Source organism: Dama dama, chromosome 12, assembly GCF_033118175.1.
Source record: "Dama dama isolate Ldn47 chromosome 12, ASM3311817v1, whole genome shotgun sequence".
Lineage (NCBI taxonomy): Eukaryota > Metazoa > Chordata > Mammalia > Artiodactyla > Cervidae > Dama > Dama dama.
This window is the reverse complement of record NC_083692.1, coordinates 48,022,463-48,042,190: the sequence shown is the minus strand read 5'-3', so window position 1 is coordinate 48,042,190 and position 19,728 is coordinate 48,022,463. Positions and strand designations below refer to the sequence as shown.

Below are 19,728 nucleotides of genomic sequence, written 5' to 3'. Positions count from 1 at the left end.
GTTTTTTTTTTAATTATCTTATAGATGGAATACATATAATGATTATTGCATAAAGGACAGGGATGATATGCATTATGAACTTTTTAGTAGAATATAATATATTAAGTGTAAGTGGAATAAAAAGTAAGAGTGTATATTGCAATACCTAGATGAACTGCTGAAAACTAATGTAAAGAATTATAGATTGAAAAAACAATCAAAATTTTAAAATGAGATTCTGGGGGAAAAAAATACTTAAAAGGCCAGGAAAAGAACACATTATCAAAAAAAAAAATAGCGAGTGAAAAGGGAAAGAAAGAATAGAAAACCAGTAATAATTTGACACACCTAGATCTAACCATAACAATTGCATTAAACATTAATGAACTAAGGTGAACATGAGGTAGAAGTTATTAGAATGGGCTAAAAAAGAAGACCCAACTAAATACTGTCTATAAGTGATGCACTTAAAATACAAAGACACAGCTAAGATGAAAGAGAAGGGATGCATATGCCATACAAACAGTAAGCATATGATGACTAAAGTGGAGTTTTGAATGTCTGATAAATGGATTTCAGCACATGGGATTTTTCTTATGAATATAAGATTTGTTCAGGTCAACCTCTGTCATATTAATACAGTCCAGAAAAAAAAAGCAGCATGATCATTTCAGTAGGTGTAGAAAGTGCATTTGTCAACATTCATCATCCTTTTATGATAAAAACTGTCAACAAACTAATAATAAGATGCAGAATAGTTTAACATCTGAAAGTTAATCAATATAATATACCATATCACTAGAATAAAAGGAAAGCAATCATTTCAGCAAAAACTGAAAAAGCATCTGACATCATTGAGCACCCATTCATGATGGAAACTCTTAGCAAACTAGGGATAGATGAAAGTTGTACATCTGATTAAGGTTTTCTGTGAGAAAGATAGTAGCTAACATTATGGCCAGTGACGACAGTCTGAATGCTTTCTGCTTAAACTCATGAATAAGAAAGTTTGTCTGCTTTCACATTCAGCTCAACATTGTGCTAGATATCCTAGCCGTGCAATATGACTAGGAAAGGAAAAATAAATACAGACTGAAAAGGAAAAACTTTTTATTTGCAGAGAGTCAGATCATGTACATAGAAAACCCTAAGGAATCTACAAAAAAAAAAAGCTGCTAGAACTATAAGGCCACAAGATACAAAGTCATTGTACAAAAATTAGTCATATTACATCTTCTAAAGGGAACGACAGAGGATGAGATGGTTGGATGGCATCACCGACTCGATGGACATGAGTTTGAGCAAGCTCTAGGAGTTGGTGATGGACAGGGAAGCCTGGAATGCTGGGGTTGCAAAGAGTTGGACACGACTGAGCGGCTGAACTGAACTGATCAGTTAACAATTGGAAAATGAATTTTTAAAATTTAAAATTCATTTAAAATTAAAAACTTAGAAGAAATAACTTTAACAAAAGATTTGCAAGTACTGCACACTGAAAACTACAAAACATTGCTAACTAAGGGAAATTGAAGAGCTAAATCAATGGATAAACATTGTCATATTCATGGATTGAAGATATATTATTGTTAGAGTTGTATTTCTCTCCAAATTGAGTAGATTTGGCTCAATCCTAATAAAAATCCCGGCACTTCTTTTGAGAAACAGATGATCTGATTCCAATATTGTTATGAAAAGTCAAAGGACACAGAATAGCCAAAACAATTTTGAAAAAGAACATAGGCCACATAGGTGGAGAATTTATGCAACATAATTTCAAGATTTTCTATACAGACAATCAAGACAAAGCAGCATTGGCATAAGAGTAGCTATATTGTTCAATGGACTATAAAAAAAGAGTGTAGAAGTACACGCACTCCCCCCACACACACGCATACACGCATACATATGCACATGTATGTGGTCAGTTGCTTTAAGCATTAAGGTAATTCAGGAGAAAGGATAATCTTTTAAGTGCATGATACTAGAACAACTAGTTATAGGTGTGGAACAAAATTAAGCTCTGTCCTTATCACATATAATATAGAAAATTAATAAGAGCTAAAATTAATAAACTTCTAGCAGAAGACATAGGAGAAAATATTTGCTCTACTGAGTTACACAAAGATTTATTGAATAAGACTCAAAAAATATGCACCATAAAAATTTGAAAGAAAAATGTTGAAACAGAATTCATTAGAATTAAAAACGTCTGTTGTTTGAAAGACACAGTTGAAAGTGAAAGTGATAGTCACTTAGTTCTATCCAACTCTTTGCGACCCTATGTACTCTAGCCCACCAGGCTCCTCTCTCCATGGGATTCTCCAGGCAAGAATACTGGAGACGGTAGCCATTTCCTTCTCCAGGGGATCTTCCCAACCCAAGATCAAACCTGGCTCTCCTGCATTGCAGGCAGATTCTTTACTGTCTGAAACACTGTGTTGTTTGAAAGACACAGTTAAGAAAAGGAAAAGGCAAGCCACCAATTGGAGAAAATGTTTTCAAGACATGTATCTGACAAGCACCTTTAATTCACAGCATATAAAAACTTCTTATAACTTAGTAATAATATGATAAAATGGCCAATTAAAAATGGGCAAAATTCTTGAACAGATATTATCTGTGAAGTGTCTAGCTGGGTTGTGAGATCAGAAATATATATTTATATTTGCATTTATGTTTTATATTTATATTTGTGAGTATACAGTTAGTTGTTAAAACCATGGGTGAGATTTTGAAGGAAATATGTAGAGAAAACAAAAGAAAGAACCAGAAGGGTCTTGTGTCATGAAAGCTAAATGAGATGAGTTTCAAGGAGAAAATGGTCAGTAATATCAAACATATAGAAAGCCAGCAAAATAAGTGACTAGAAAGTGTTAATTGTTTTAGCAAGATTGGTGACTTTTCATGGACTGGGTCCATGAAAGCGGTGGAAGCCAGATTATAGGGCTTTGAAGACCACTGGCTGTTGGGGAAACGAAGGAAGGGAGGTTGTAGGCTGTCGTGGTTGTGAACAGGGTCTCTGGAGCCAGGTACTTAGTTTCAGTCCTCACTGTTCCGCTTCCGAGCTGTGTCATTTGGGATGAGTTGACTTTTTAAAGTCAACTTAAAGTTGACTGTGTTTAAAACAGATAATAACCATACCTGCCTCATAGGTTGTTATCAGGATTCCAAAAGTTAATAAGTATATATATAAACCATTTATAACAGTGCCTGACACAGAGTAATTGCTGCATATGTGTTAGTTGTTATTTGTGTCGTTATTATTACAGATTTTTCACTTGTGAACACTTTGACTGAGACAGGAAGAAAGTCTAGTTTGCTTTGCTGGAAGCATGAAGGAGAGTCAGGGAGTGGAGGAGCTTAATGACATTTCTATGACTGGAAAAACCTAAGTCAAAATAGATGATGCAAGGTTCCAGAGAAGGTGGGAGGTCACTGGACAAGGGCGATTGAGTGAAATACCTGAATCATTGAAGCTGGGGTAGGATGGACTCTGATAAATACCAGGATGTTGGGAGTGTTGTGATGCCTTTGATGTCTGTCAGTTAAAGTAAGAGATAAGGTTGGATGGGGGCTTCCCAGGTGGCGCGAGTGGTAAAGAACCCACCTGCCAGTACAGGAGGCATATGAGAGACATGGGTTTAGTCTCTGGGTCAGGAAGATCCCCTGAAGGAGGGCATGGTGACCCACTCCAGGATTCTTGCCTGGAAAATCCCTTGGACAGAGGAGCCTGGCGGGCTACAGTCTATAGAGTTGCAAAGAGTCGGACAGGACTGAAGCGACCTAGCAGCAGCAGTAGCACCAAGCTTGCAAGCGGAAATGGGAGGAGGGAGTTGGTGGTGGAAAACAGTGGGTACTTGGGATCCCCAAGGGACATGAGAGAAATTTGACCATGGAAAAGTAAAAAGTCAAGTCTTTTGCTTTGCAAACCTGAATATCACAAGGTTTTCCTTCTCCGTGTCTCTTTGTACAAGGGTTACCTGGCACACAATTATTTTGAACTCAAACACTTTGTCTTTATTTTGTAAGAAGAGTTTATACCTGTGAGATAACTTGAAACTACTTTGAAGTCTTAACAAAGCTATTCTTGAAAATCATTGGATTAACCTTCTTAACCCAGAAGAAGAAGGCATGTAATAAAAAATTAAACAAAATTTCAAAAATATTAAGAAGTTGGAAATCATTGAATTGTGATTAAAAGGTTTTCTTTCTAATTCTTTGTCTGTTTTCTATCATAGCATTTCAGCTTTTTAGCTAGATACTACAATTACTATAATTACTTACCCCTGCCTAAGGAACCCTTACTTTTAAGTGTAGAAAATAATTATAGAAATTGTTAACAAGGAAAATTCTGTGATTTTTGTAGTTTGAGTAACCTGAGTTTGGGAACAAATAACAATTAAATTTTTAAAAATTTTAACAGTGATCCTTATGTGCGAGTGACGTTATATGACCCAATGAATGGAGTTTTTACAAGTGTGCAAACAAAAACCCTTAAAAAGGTTAGTATTTAAAAATTTTTAAGTATACGTTGTTTTATTTTTGTATAATGAAATATTGAAAAGTTAGTTATACTGTGTTTATTGTCTTTCAGACTTTGAATCCAAAATGGAATGAAGAAATATTATTCAGAGTAAGTATGCATTTTATTTCATTATAACAGCAAAGATTTTTTTTCTCAATAGTTTAGAACAATAAGTTCTCACAATATTCTAAAATGTATCTGACAAGAATTTGTTAAAATTTAAGCATTAAATCTAGGTATCCTCATGATGAGATGGCCTTGGAACCATTTATTTTATTATGAAAAACATGTGTAAGGTAATGAGATAAAGGATGATTGTAAGCCTGAATTATCTTATTCTAATTTATTTCTGATGGAGAGACAGTCTTATTCCAATTTTGCAGATTTTTGTATTTGTCCTTAAAGATGATACATTTGTGTTTCTGTTAGTCATTTACTATATACACTGATCCAGACAAGAGATGATGAGAGCCTGCCAACAAGTGGATCTATTATACATCCTTCATCCACATTCCTGCCTTCTTCCTCACCCCACTTCACTGTCCCATAAGAACAAACTCCAGCCTCCCAAGAGGGCCCTCAAACTGACAGGGACACATGATGTATATGGGAACAGTGATTTAAATAACTATGGATTGCTCATCAGAAATTGTGTTGAAATAGCATAATTAAGGTTGTAAAGAGAAAAGAATGATCAGCTCAGAATTCTGTATCTAATAAAAATATCCTTCAAGAATGACAGTGTATTAAGGTGTTCAAAGCTGAGGAAAAATAAGAGAATTATACTTGGAAAACTAAATACTCTTTTTCTAAAACTAAAGCTAAATACTGCTTCTTCTCTGGTAGAATAAGTAGACCAAAAAATTCAGTAAAGATACAGAAGTCCTGAGCAACATTATCAAATCAGTTTTACTTAATTGACATTTATAGACCTACCAACAACAGCAGAACTCATGGTCTTTAAAATTGCACACAGAATATATCCTGAGTAAGCTGGGCCAAACCCCAAACCTCAGTGATGTTAAAATAATTTAAATCACGCTAAGTATGGTCTCTGACTGTAATGGAATTAAAGTAGGAATTAGTAACACAAAAATAACTGAAAAATCCCCAAATATTCGGAAGTTAAACAACACACTTCTAAATAATACAGGAGTCAAGTAAGAATTCTCAAAGAAAATTAGAAAATATTTTATTAGAATGTAATAAAAATACAGCATCAGTACTTCCCTGGCAGTCCAATGGTTAAGACTCTGCACTTCCCCTGCAGGGGGTGTAGGTTTGATTCCTGGTGGGGAAACTAAGATCTCACATGCCACATGATGTGGCCAAAAAAAACCACCAGCAGCAAATGGATAAAGGAGATGTGGTATACAAGGAATACTCATGAATACAGTGAATACTCAGCCATAAAAGAGAATGAAATAATGCCACCTGTAACAACATAGATGGATGGACCTAGAGATTATCAAGTTGTCATACTAAGTGAAGTAGTCAGAAAGAAAAGAGCAGTACCATATAATATCACTTCTATATGGCATCTAAAATGATACAGATGAACTTATTTATTGTTTGTATCTGATAATCTCAAACTCCTAATTTAGGGGACCCTTCCCCACCCCTAAATTAGGTGTTTGAGATTATCAGATACAAACAATATATATATAAAACAGGTAAACAACAAGGTCCCACTGTGTAGCATGGAGAACTATATTTAGTATCCTGTAATAAATTTTATCGGAAGAGAATATGAAAAAGGATATATATATGTATATGTGTGTATGTATAACTGAATCACTGTTATACACCAGAGATAACACAATACTATAAATCAACTATTCTTCAGTAAAACCAAACCAAACAAAAACCCAACAACATCAAGGTTTGCAGGATGCAGCTACAACACTGCTTAGAGAGAAATATATAGCATTAAATTATATTGAAAAAGAAGAAAGGTCTTGAACAGTTAATCTAAGCTTCCACCTGAAGAAACTAGAAAGTAGCATCATTATAGAATCGACAGACTTTAAATGTGTAAGTAAGGGATGTTATGAACACTTCTGTGCTTGTAAGCTCATTAACTTAGATGAAATGGACCAATTCATTTAAAGACATACCCTACTAAAATTTTAATAAGAAATAAATTACCTGACAAGTTCTGTTAACTCTTAAAGAAATTACACTTGAAATTAAAAACCATCCAATAAAGAAAACATTGATACCAGGTAGTTCCACTAGTTGAATTCTACCATGATTCTAAGGAATAAATAATTCCAATTCTATGCAGTGTCTTACTGAAACTAAAAGAGGGACTTTTCCCAATTCTTTACTGAGGCCAGCATTATTCTGATACCAAAACCAGACCAAAGACTTTATAAGAGAATTAAAACTGCAGACCATTCATCCTCATGATCATAACCATTCTATGTTAAGTTCGTTAAATTGGGTCCCTTCCATTCTGAAAGGGCAGTAATTTGTTCTCAAATTACTTATGGAAATGGGTTTGCCTTTCCTATCTGCAAAACCTCACCCAGCACAATTATGTGGATGCTTATGGAAAATGTGTTCATAGGGATGGAATGTATGCAACATTTCATCCTTTCAGGGGACCCAATTCACAGAGAAGGAGGTGCAAGAATGAGCCCATGACCATGGATCCATTAATCACATAATCTACCACTCCATCTAGAAGCAGGCACTGGAATGGCCTACTGAAAGCACAACCCAAGCACCAATATGGAGACAGTACCCTGTAAAGATGGCATGCCAGTTTAATACTTAGGCCAAAAACTTCAATATGAGCTGTATTCACAACAGAAAGTATACACGGTCCAGGAACAAAGGAGTAGAAGTAGGAGTAGCCCCACTTACCATCATTTCCAAAACCCACTGGAGGATCCCCGGAACTCTGGGCTTTGCCAGGTTAGAGATCCAGGTCCCCAGAGGGAGCACACACCTTCTAGGGGACATATCAAGGATCCCATTCAACCATGATCTACACCTGCTGCCGGGGCACAATGGACTCCCTGTATCCAGGAACCAGCAGGTGATTGAGGCTGTTACGTGGTTTCTAATGTACCAATGGGAGAATTAAATGAGCTCATTATAGGAATCACTCTATATCCTTTTAAGTATTTAATGGTGGTACAAATCTATGATATTCCCATTAGGTTGCCATATTTTTATTTGCTTTTTTAAACAGCTTTATTAAGATACAATTAACAATTGTGTGCAATTCAGTGGTTTTTAGTATGTTCATGGAGTTGCCAACCATCACCAAAATGTTAAAACATTTTCATCACCTGTAAAAGAAACCCCATACCCATTGTTACTCCTCATTTCCCCCCAGGATCTGCCCCCTTTCCCAGGCAACTCCCAGTCCACTTAGGTCTCTTAAAGAGATTTGCCTATTTTGGACATTTTGTTTAAATGGGCTTATACAATATGTGGTCCTTTGTATCTGGCTTCTTTCACTAAGTGTAATGTTTTCAAGATTCAACCATGTTATAGCATGTATCAGTACTTAATTTCTTTTTATTGCCAAATAATGTCCCATTATATGGATAGCCACACTTTATCCATCCATTGGGTGGGCATCTGAGTTGCTTCTACATTTTAGCTGTTATGAATAATGGTGGTATGAACATCTGTATACAAGTTTTTGTGTGGACATCTATTTTCATTTGGGACTTATATACCTAGGAGTGGGATTGCTGGGTCAAAAGCAGAACTGCCAAAATGTTTTCCAAGTGGCTTTACCATTTTTATATTCCTACCAATAGAGTATGAGAGTTCTCACTTCACATCCTCGACAACACTAACTATTATCTGACTTTTTATCACAGCCTTCCTAGTGGGTGCAAAATGATATTTTATTACAGTTCCCTGATGGTTCATGATATTGTGAATCTTTTCATGAGCTTATTGGCCAGTTGTATATTTTCTTTGGAGAAATGTCTAGTCAGGTCTTTTGCCTGTTTTATAATTAGTTTATTTATCATTTTGTTATTGAGTTGTCCTGCTGCTGCTGCTGCTGCTAGGTCGCTTCAGTCATGTCCAACTCTGTGCGACCCCATAGACGGCAGTCCACCAGGCTTTCCCATCCCTGGGATTCTCCAGGCAAGAACACTGGGGTGGACTGCCATTTCCTTCTCCAATGCATGAAAGTGAAAAGTGAAAGTGATTTTGCTCAGTCGTGTTGGACCCTTAGCGACCCCATGGACTGCACTCTACCAGGCTCCTCCGTTCATGGGATCTTCCAGGCAAGAGTACTGGAGTGGGTTGCCATTGCCTTCTCTGAGTTGTCCTAGTTCTTTTTATTTCTAGATACAAGTCTCTTGTCAGATACATGATGTGCAAAAATTTTCTCCCATTCTGTGAGTTGTCTTTTGAATTTATTGATGGTGTCCTTTGAAGCACAGAAGTTTTTCATTTTCATGATGTTTGGTTCCTTGTGCTTTTCTTGTCATATCTAATCAATATTGTTCTAATTTACTATCTTCACTGGGGGGAGGACAGTTTCAGAGGCTTCCACTTGGCCTTCTCAGTATGATAGTTCTTATCCCACAAGCCGTAGATGCAATGTAGTAGTGGTAGTGAGTAGATCCAACTTCCAGTACACTTGAAAAATAGAAAAGTGACTTTTGGGTGGATCCACAGAACCAGTGAACTCAGTATAAATTGAACATTAGTCAGGACCCCGTTTGTAATCAGGTCCCTTTAAGTCCTGCATTTTTGTTTTTAAATTTTGTTTTTAGCTGTGCTGGGTCTTTATTGTGGCACATGGGCTCTTCGTTGTAGTGTGCAGGCTTCAGTTTGTCTTGAAAAATCCATAGAAATTTGGAAGTTAAACAGCATATTTTAAATAAGCCATGACCAAAAAGGAAATAATAAGGAAAATTAGGAATCTTTTTAACTGATTGGCAATGAAAACATACCAGGATATGGATGAGATAAGTGCTTAGAAATTTGCATCTTCAAATGCTTTTATACAAAAGAAAAAGGATATAAAATTGATGATCTAAGTTTCTACCTTAAGCAAAAAATAAAAAGTAGAGGGAAGAAAATAAGAATGGAAATCAATAAAATAGAACATGGACAAAAAGTCGAGCAAACAAATGAAATTAAAGATAGTTCCTTGAAAAGATTAAGAAAATTGCTACATCACAGCAAGCCCAAATAAGAAAGAAAACTCAAATGACCAGAATCAAGGAGAAAAGGAATCTCAAAATGTGGGTAGAAATAAGATAGTATGGATATCTGTTAGAGGAATTAAAATTATGCAAATTTTAAATTTAAAACTGTAATGACAAATTTTCCCATTATTTTTTATGATTTTGATTTCCTATTAAAAAGGATATTTGAAAGTCGGTGGTAAACTCTTGAGTTAGAGATATTACCACAAAAATAAGAAAGACGACCATTTGAAAATGCGCACCAGGCTTAGGACTCTATTGCCTTGTACTCGTTTCTTTTACCATAATTTCACAGTTACCAAATGTGCTAGCCAGTATTACTTTATTCTGGGATCATGCATAGGTCATGCATTTATTTTAATCATAAATTTCCAAATTTATTGTGAGGATAACTAGATAAATTTGTGTGGATCAGTGCTAATTCATCACAGCTAGCTATAGAACTGAAAACTCATGGTGATTTAGCACTTGCTGTACAAAGGACATAATTATGTGTGGTTTTCTATTTTCCTATTTGTCATTTCATTATTTATACATAGCACAAACTGTTTTCCACTGAGTGTATTCAACAGAGAAATAACTATTGAGATAACATAGTATAGTAAAATCTTGGTTATCTGTCATTCAGCCGAATGGAAATTGTGACCACAAGTTGAAGGGAGATTTTATATCTTTTAGAAAACATGAAGTTCGAAGAAAGGTTTTTTTTTGTGGAGAACTCTTGTTGTTTAGTCACTGGGTTGTGTTCCGACTATTTGTGACCCCATGGACTGGCTGTAGCCTACCAGGCTCCTCTGTCCATGGGATTTCCCAGGCAAGAGTACTGGAGTGGGCTTCTCCAGGGAATCTTCCCGACCCAGGGATTGAACCTACGTCTCCTACATTGGCAGACTGATTCTTTACTACAGAACCAGAAATGTTACTGGTAAATTAATAGACAGGATGACTCCAAATTGAAGTTAACGTTCAATTGCAAAGTATAGTAAAATCTGCACGTACAGTTGCTCACGTGAGACCAGGAGAGGCGAGTTATCAGGAGGGAAAACAGCCTGACACGTTAGGGAGCCATATGCTCCTTAGATGCTCTGTGCATCAGCATAGCATAGGAGCCTCTGAAAAAGGACCACTGCATTCCCTGCACACCCATGATGACCAGTTTGTATCTTTGGTATTCACACACATCTTGTTATATGTACATAATGTGTATATGTTCATGCATATATTAGTATTACGTTACAGAAGCAACATGTATACCTTAGATATTTTTATAAAAAGAAATAAAAATCAGCTGTAATTTAATTTCCATAAAGCCACCACTAATTGTGTGATAGTCTGGTATTTTTTCCTATGTATTTTTATCCATGTATTTATCCTGGCAACCCACTCCAGTATTCTTGCCTGGAGAATCCCAGGCACAGAGGAGCCTGGCGGGCTATAGTCCATGGGGTAGGAAAGAGTCGGACACGACTGAGCAACTTAATACTCACTCACTCACAGTCCCTACCCTCAACAAGGCTTACTGTCTGCTGTGGAGCCCTATGAACTAGTTTCTCAAAAGTGTTACCAATGTGCTGAACCATGTGAAGGGAAAACAGGGTGCTAGTGAGTGAATGTCAGGGATATTAGAGAATTTAGGGGAGTCCCTAAGTGTAAAGTATTTAAAGTAGGCCCTTCGTAGTGTATCATTTAGGATGCTTTCAGCTTCCAGTAACAGACTCACTGTAACAGCTAAAATTGGCCTAAATGATAATTGCATTTATTATTTATCTTCACAAGAAGCAGGCGTAGAAGAGAAGTAGGGACTGCAGCAGCTGAACGGGGTCATGTGAAGCCCAGCTTCTCTGAGATTCTCTTGGCTTTCTGTCCTTGGTCACAAGAAGCCCTGCAGCAGTTCCAAACGACATAGCCTCTGGTGATGATGTCCAGAGATAGACCCTATCAGTCTCCTTTAAAAAGTGAAGAACCCTTTTTCAAAAGGTTGCCTGGGAGACTTTCATATGTCTTGGGCCAGAATTATGTTGTGTGCATATTTCTAACCCAGTCATGGATAAAGAGAGTGGAATTACTGGGAAGCTTAGAGGAATCAGAAGTAAGCTCATGGGAGGCGGGGTAGGGGGAATAGCTGCTGGTATTTCAATAAAATCAGAGTTCTGTTAGCTAGGAAAAAGGATGGGTGACCCATTAATAAAGCACGAAGTATAGTATGGGGCTTCCCTGGTGGCTCAGATGATAAAGAATCTGCCTTCAGTGCAGGAGACCTGGGTTCAATCTCTGGGTTAGGAAGATGCCCTGGAGAAGGGAACAGCTACCCACTCCAGTATTCTGGCCTGGAGAATTCCATGGACTGTATAGTCCATGGGGTCGTAAAGAGTCAGACACGACTGAGCGACTTTAACTTTCACTTTCATAGTATGGTATAGCCATATAATGAAATCCTCATCAGCTGTTTAAAAAGAGACAGATGTTTATGTATTGATAGGGTGTTCGTTTCAAAATGTACTAAATGAAGGAACAAAGGTACAGAACATTGTATGTATGATTCACCTATTTGTGTAAAAACAGAACAACTCTCTCATATGCAGGTATTTGAAATAATACTTCTGGCAGGACCTAAGAAACTGTTCACAGTATTTTCTCTGAGGGTGGGACAAAGATGAAAGATTTATAATTTGCTATACTATGTATCTTTTTTTACTGTTTGAATTCCCCCTTCCATGGCTGTGTATCTATAATTTGTTTTTATATTTGTTGATAAGAAATAACTATATAGAGAAACAAAGTAGAAAGACACAAAACATGTACATGAAAATGTGAAGATACTTTCTATTTATAAAATGCTGCAAGCATTTTATATGCTTATAAAAATACTTACCTAGTTCAGGTAACTTTTTACACGGTTTTTAGTTTAAAATCTACTTACCACAGATGTTCACACAAAAACTTGTAGATGAATGCTCATAGCATCATTATTCATTATAGTAAAAAAGTAGAAATAGCCTGTAGATCCATCAACAAATGAATGGACAAAGAAAATAGGCAAATGAATGGGATATATACATACAATGAAATATTATTCAATTATAAAAAGGAACGATGTAGTGACACATGCTACAACATGGATGAACCTCAAAAATATTTAAAGACCACATATTGTAGGATTCTCCTTATGTTAAATGTCTATAGTAGGCAAATATGTAGAGACAGAAAATGTATTAGAGATTGTCTGAGATTGAGGAAGTTGAGGGGAAATTAGGAGTGACTGCATGGGCTTCCCTGGTTGCTCAGTTGGTAAAGAATCTGCCTGCAGTGTGGGAGACCCTGGGTTCGATCTTTGAGTTGGGAAGATGCCCTGGAGAAGGGAATGGCTACCCACTCCAGTACTCTTGCCAGGAGAATTCTGTGGAGAGTATAGTCCATGAGGATGCAAAGAGTCGGACATGACTGAGCAACTTTCACTTCACTTCACTAGCAGTGACTGCTGACAGGCATGGAATTTCTATTTGAAGTGATGAAAATGTTCCAAAACTGTGAGGGTAGTTGCATACTCTATACTAAAAACCATTGAATTGTACATTTTCAATGGGTCACTTACATAGTATGTGTATTATATCTCAATAAAGCTTTTTTTTTTAATATACTTGCTTTGGTTTTTTCCTGCAACCACCAGCATAATTTCCAGGAACGTTACTTTAGATTGTTTATGAATAGCAGAGAATAAATTGACATTTATCAGTACCTTTATCCTTCTTTGAAAATTTGGTTACTCCTCTGGTGTTTTTTTTTTTCTTTGCTCTTTTGTCCATTTATAGACTTATATATTTTCCCACAAACATCACAATAGTCTTTATTTTTGTTTTTTCTTATACCTTTCATTATGACCCTATAAACTGTTTTTTGTGACCATAGCTTTACTCCTATTTTTAATAGAAATTTAAAAAATAATCTCATCAAAATATTCACACATAGCTTAAAAAGATATAGTGTAAAGAAAGGGGCTTATAGTGAAGAGCAGGAGACTTTGGTGCCTGCTCCTTAGCCCTCCTATTCTCGTTTGCCAAAAGGAACTGCTCTAAACTCTTTCTGTTTGTCATTCTGGTCATTATTCCCATTCTAATGAATAGTTCACACATCCTGTCCCAAATTGACCTCCAGCTATGATAGATGAGTAGATCACCAGCTTATGTTTGCTTTCTGTCCATGGTCACAAGAAGCTTGCCACGATTCCAAACATAGCCTCCCATGATGATGTCCAGAGGTAGACAAGGGAGAATTTCCCCCATCGTGTCTCTTTTAAAAGATGAAGAACCCTTTTTTGAAAGTTTCCCCAGACTTGGCCCCTCATAGGAGTCTAGGTTGGAAATGGTTTTTCTTCAGGAACTTAAAGCCATTGTTTTATCAACCTTGAACATGGTATTGCTATTGAAAGGGCTGATTCTTGTTCCTTTGGGGGTGATCCTTCTCTCTGTGAAAAAAACTTAAGATTTATCTTTATCCTGGTGTTTTAAATTTTCAAAGTATTATGCCTTGTGTGTGCAGTGTCATCATATTGGGCCTTTGATAAGCATTTCAGTTTAAACACCACTGTTTCCCTTCAGTTCTGAAGCTTTTATGTGAATAATTTCTCTAATAATTTCCTTTCCTCTGTTTATATGATTGTTTGGAGATTACAGCTAGTTGGATGCAGGGTCACCTAGACTGACTCATACCTTTCTCAGTCAAAATTCCTCATGTAAACCACAGAACGCAGAAAATGATTCGAGTGGCATTTTTCTCACGTATTTCAAAGATAACTTTATCCAGTACCTTCCTGGATATATAGGAGAGAAATCAGTAGGTAGCATACAGTAAATGTCTTAGGACAGGAGTCAGCAAACTTTTTCATAAAGAGCCATATAGTAAATATTTTAGGTGTCACACAGATAGGAGGCAAAAAGTAAGGCTGCTATGTAGGTACTTTGATAGCCATTTAAAAGGTAACCATTTAAAAATGTTTAAAAAAAAACAAAACTGTTTTATGGGCTGTTAAAAAAATAAAGGAAGCAGGTGCCTAGTGGGATTTGGTCCATAAGCTGTAGCTTATTCATCTTCTGTTTAGGGCATTGGGGCTTAATTTTTCACTGACTCTGTTCAGAAAATCCTCTTTTTATTTTCTCTCATATTTTCCTTCAGCTTAGCTTTTTGTTCTACATTTTGAGAGATTTCTGCAAATTTACCTTAGATTGCTTATATTTGAATTCAGCAGTCATTTTTAGTTGCAACACCACTCCATGCCTCTTAATATAGTGTCCTATTTTTGTCTTATAGACTCAAGACTTCCATAGATATTTCTAAGGAAACACCTTACAGTTTTTAAAGGTGTTTACTTTTGTTTCCTAAGTATTTTTTTTTCCTTTGGGGACAGTTTTTCTGGTTATACATCTGTGATCTCTGCTGATATAGTTAGACTTAACAATGACACAATAGAAAAATCATCTATTGCTTCTGTATATGAAAAGCACAAACATGGAACAATTATATTTTTAGTTATCATTTATACATTACACATTAAAACTGATGGTTGCATTATTGTTGAACCTCCATCTGAAATCAAAGAGGAGCTCTTTCATAATGTGTGTATGTCTGTGTGTGTTTAGAGGTTTAGGTGCCATATGAATATTCTCTCATTAGGGCCATTGACCCCTTTGCTTCAACTTTCTGTTCCTTTGTTTTCAGTTTCTTCAGAAGTCCTGCTTCATTGCTTTCTTCCCCACTTCATCTCTTCCAGAAAAGTGTTGATATTGCTCACCAGCTGGTGGCCCTCGCATGTGCATATGATCTTTGCTGTGTTGCTTTTATGCTGATAGCTTGTGGTGAATGATGTCAGATTCGTGATCTCCGAAGAAGATTTAACTTCGGGACCAGGGACCAGGCTTAATCACTCAAGCGCTTTGGTGTAGCAGAGTTTTATTAAAGTATAAAAAGGGGCAGAGAAAGCAAAGATCTTACCAGGCCCACTCCCACTATATATACATTTTAAGATAACAGGATTAGTCAGAAGGTTTTCAGGAAGGAGAAACATGTCCTCAAGCAGGATACATTATTGTTATATAATCCTTACTAAGGAATGTAGGAAAAAACGTTTGTCCTTTCCTCCTCCTTGAGAATTCCAGACCCCTGTCTCTGCCTTGAGAGCCCCAGATCCCTTTCTCCTCCTCGGGGACCCTCGACTTCTTAACAATTGCCTAAGAATTGACTGTCAGTGCCTTTTACAAATTCCTTTGTTATTACGAAAATAAGATCTCAAGGGGGAGAGGATTAATGTTTGTGTTTAAGCTGTCCTTCTTGAATTAGAATTCTCAACCACACATTTTAAATTGTATTCTTGCATTTACCATGTGCCTTTGATATATAAAGTAAACAACTGTTTTATGGTGTTTTTATAATTCAGTAGGCAGCTATTCCTGGAGGAGGAAATGGCAACCCATTCCAGTATTCTTGGCTGGGAAATCCCATGGACAGAGCGTGCTACAGTCTATGAGGTCACCAAGAGTCGGACACGACTTAACTGAACAACAGAGAGCTATTATGTACTGTTAACTTCCAAAATGGAAGGATGTAGTCAGTTTTCTAACAACTGAAAATGAAGGGGAGTGACTGGGGAGGTAAAACTCCAGAGTGGAGCTGACATTTGAGCTGAGGCTTGAACAAGGGGTGAATTTTGCACTTGTCGCGCGGAAAAGGTATTGCACATGGAGTGACCTTCGCATGCACAGAGGTGCAGATCAGAAAGCTCAGTAAGCAGTAATTAGATGTTTGTTGTGGGACTAGAGCATAGGGTGTTGGTGTATTTGCGTGGGCAGGGGACAGTTACAGGACACAAGGCTTGAAAGGCAAACTGGGCTCAGGTCGTGAAGCTCATTCTGTGCCCAGGCATTTGAATAATTTTCTTTAGGCCACCGGGAGTAGCTTTTGAATGCAGCAGTAAAGAAGGCCTAAATTGTCTTTCAGATAAGTCACTCCAGTTACAAAAGGAAAGATAGATTTCGAACATAAGACAGTTGAGGTAGAGCCTCCTGCTAGGAAGCTATCAATTATAGTCTGAACCAGGACAGCAGAGGCCTGTTCAGGTCACATCTGATATCTGTTGTCTTAGCAGTATTAAACATCTATACTGTCTACCAGGTATTTTGTTAGGCATTGAGACTTTTTGTTTTTTCTCTTATAATATTTTTCATGGCCTTCTTCCCTGTTCTCACTGGGACCATCAAAGGCAAAGCTCTCAACACTTCATGCCTGAGTTACTACAGCCACAGTCCCTGTGGACTTCAACTAATAAGAACATTTTTATGGTAGAAAGTCTTAAGAAAAATTTGGTTATTTAGGGAAGAGCCAGGCTGAAGGCACTGATACCCAGAAAACGAATTAAAACTTGATTGGTATGGTAGAAAATTAAGCTTTCAAAGGAAAAGAGTAAAATGATGAAGATCACATGTAAATATTATTTTGTGAGTGATACACAAAATAAACAGGACTAGAGAGAGACCCTGATTTTCTTAGAGCACACTCATTCTGCCCCCATGCCTTTCTCCCCTTTGATCTCCTTGCTGTGAGTATTCTCTGTATTTTCTTACTCAAATTCTTCCCATCTTTCAAGTCTTAGCTCAAGTGTCATCTCCTCCCCCAAATTTCCTCTACATCTTCCTAGAAAGGATTATTCTCTTACACTGTTTTTCTACCCCCAAGGCATCAGTTCAGTTCAGTCCCTCAGTCGTGTCCGACTCTTTGCGACCCCATGAAATTGCAGCATGCCAGGCCTCCCTGTCAATCACCAACTCCCGGAGTCTATTCAAACTCATGTCCATCGAGTCGGTGATTCCATCCAGCCATCTCATCCTCTGTCGTCCCCTTCTCCTCCTGCCCCCAATCCCTCCCAGCATCAAGGTCTTTTCCAGTGAGTCAACTCTTCGCATGAGGTGGCCAAAGTACTGGAGTTTCAGCTTCAGCATCAGTCCTTCCAATGAACACCCAGGACTGATCTCCTTGAGGATGGACTGGTTGGATCTCCTTGCAGTCCAAGGGACTCTCAAGAGTCTTCGCCAACACCACAGTTCAAAAGCATCAGTTCTTCGGTGCTCAGCTTGCTTCATAGTCCATCTCTCACATCCGTATATGACCACTGGAAAAACCATAGCCTTGGCTGTGGCTTCCACCCTCATTGTTCCTCCGTGGTTACACTATGACTGCAGGGGTGCCAGCTGTTCTCACCAAGCTCCACACAGGAAGAAGGAGTACAAAGGGCAAAAGCAACCGCTCTTCCACTGAGTCAGCCCCGTTTAAGGAGCTCTCCCAGAAGTCCCACCCAGTGACTGAAGCTAGGTTGGCCTCTTTAGTCACCCCTAGGTGCAAGAGAACTTTTTTGGGGAGTCTTACTGAGAGTTTCAATGTTGAACAAGTCCAGAGGGCACTGTTCACACAGAAAACAATACATGAAAAAATGGAGTGTTTTGTGTTTTTATCTGGGTGATGATGACATGGTAAACACGTATGAAAGGTCATCAAGCTGGATATTTAAGATTAGTAAATGTTATCCTTTTCTGAATTTGTTATACTTTTCAATTAAAAAAGTTAATGCCCCTCTTCCTCAGAGTTGTGGTGACCCTAGGCAGATTGCTTCAGGTATAATTAGGATTATGTTATCAGAAGGATTTAAGGAAGAGCAGATATTGGTCTGGGTATCTCAATATCCTTGTCACACGTATAGGACTTTTTTCTGAAGGGTAGTAATGCTTTTGATATATAAGCCAAAGTTTTAATATATTTCAGTGTTTAATGTGATTTATCATAGTGAAAATATGAACTTAAGTGTAAGAATGTTCTATACACCATCTTAACCTCTGGTATAAAAAGTTATTAAAGATTTTCTTTTTGTTTGATATTTAGTATATATTGTTAATAACTTGATGTTGAAACATTTCAGCAAAAATAAAAGCATTGGCTTTGAAAAATAAAATATTAATACTATATGTTAATTTTTACTTGTGCTGTAAGATATAAACAATAAGTGAAAACTCAGTGTATACTTTTTGACTGCTTAGGTATTTTATATAGTAGAAGCAATATTGGTTTTATCAAGTCAATACTGCAAGGATTCAGAACACTTGTTACCATAAAGTCAACATCCATTTTGACTAGTTCTAACCTGATAAATAAAAAGTGAGTACATAAAATGAATAATACGTTAAAATCCCGTCTGTATTTTTAAGTGCTTGCAAATATTTAAATTTTTGAAATTGTGTCTTTTATTGTATTGTAGAAAAAAATGGGAAAATAAGAAACCAAATTCACTTTGTTGTTATGGTAAAACTTAGAAAATGGTTGACATGTGGAGTCTTGGCTTTTGTATTAAGTTTCACATGTAATTTAAAATACATTGTAAGTAACAGGAATTAGGAAATGGCAATGTTTACAAGCATTTATTTCTTGGTGTCTGTGGCTTGATGTTCACTTCTTTAAAAATTAAAAGTAGAGTTGATTTACAATGTGTTAGTTTCTGGTGTACGGCAAAATGATTCAGTTATACACACAAACACACAGGTATGTGTGTGTATATATATTCTTTTTCATTGTAGGTTATTATAAGATACTGAATATAGTTCCATTGTTCACTTGTTTTTAAGCTAAGGTTATTTTTTCCTTACTTAGGTTCATCCTCAGCAACACCGGCTTCTATTTGAAGTGTTTGATGAAAATCGATTGGTAAGTCCTACCGTACAAACATAAACTGTGAATCAAGGGTATACTTGAGTAACAAGCAAAAGTAGGCCGGGAATCTGTGAAATGAGAGATGCTTTTGAGGTGGTTATGGAAAGACTGAGCAAAGTGGTGGATAGAATTTTTTTTTCCTCCTCTTTCCTGGTGCTACTCTCTACTCTTCTCCCTGGCACCTCTCCTGATTATCAGTTATCAGCAGATTTCATGGTCTTCCTCAAGGTCTCTCATGGCAGGAGATACAGAAAAGTCAGCTTCTTGGCCTGACCTTCCTGCACACTT

At 37.0% G+C, this 19,728-nt stretch overlaps 1 protein-coding gene across 6 annotated transcripts in view; it reads left to right on the top strand.

Annotated features, from left to right (window-relative positions):
* Window positions 1–19,728, top strand: part of NEDD4 (NEDD4 E3 ubiquitin protein ligase) — a 132,794-nt gene that overhangs the window by 16,453 nt on the left and 96,613 nt on the right. For 3 of the 6 annotated variants that reach the window (XM_061157213.1, XM_061157218.1, XM_061157217.1), the window contains 3 exons: window positions 4,403–4,481; window positions 4,574–4,612; window positions 19,381–19,434. In XM_061157213.1, the coding sequence (XP_061013196.1) occupies window positions 4,403–4,481; window positions 4,574–4,612; window positions 19,381–19,434 (172 nt within the window). Of the gene's footprint in view, window positions 1–4,402; window positions 4,482–4,548; window positions 4,613–19,380; window positions 19,435–19,728 lie in introns of all 6 variants that reach the window. The other 3 variants (XM_061157215.1, XM_061157216.1, XM_061157214.1) reach the window with 1 other exon arrangement.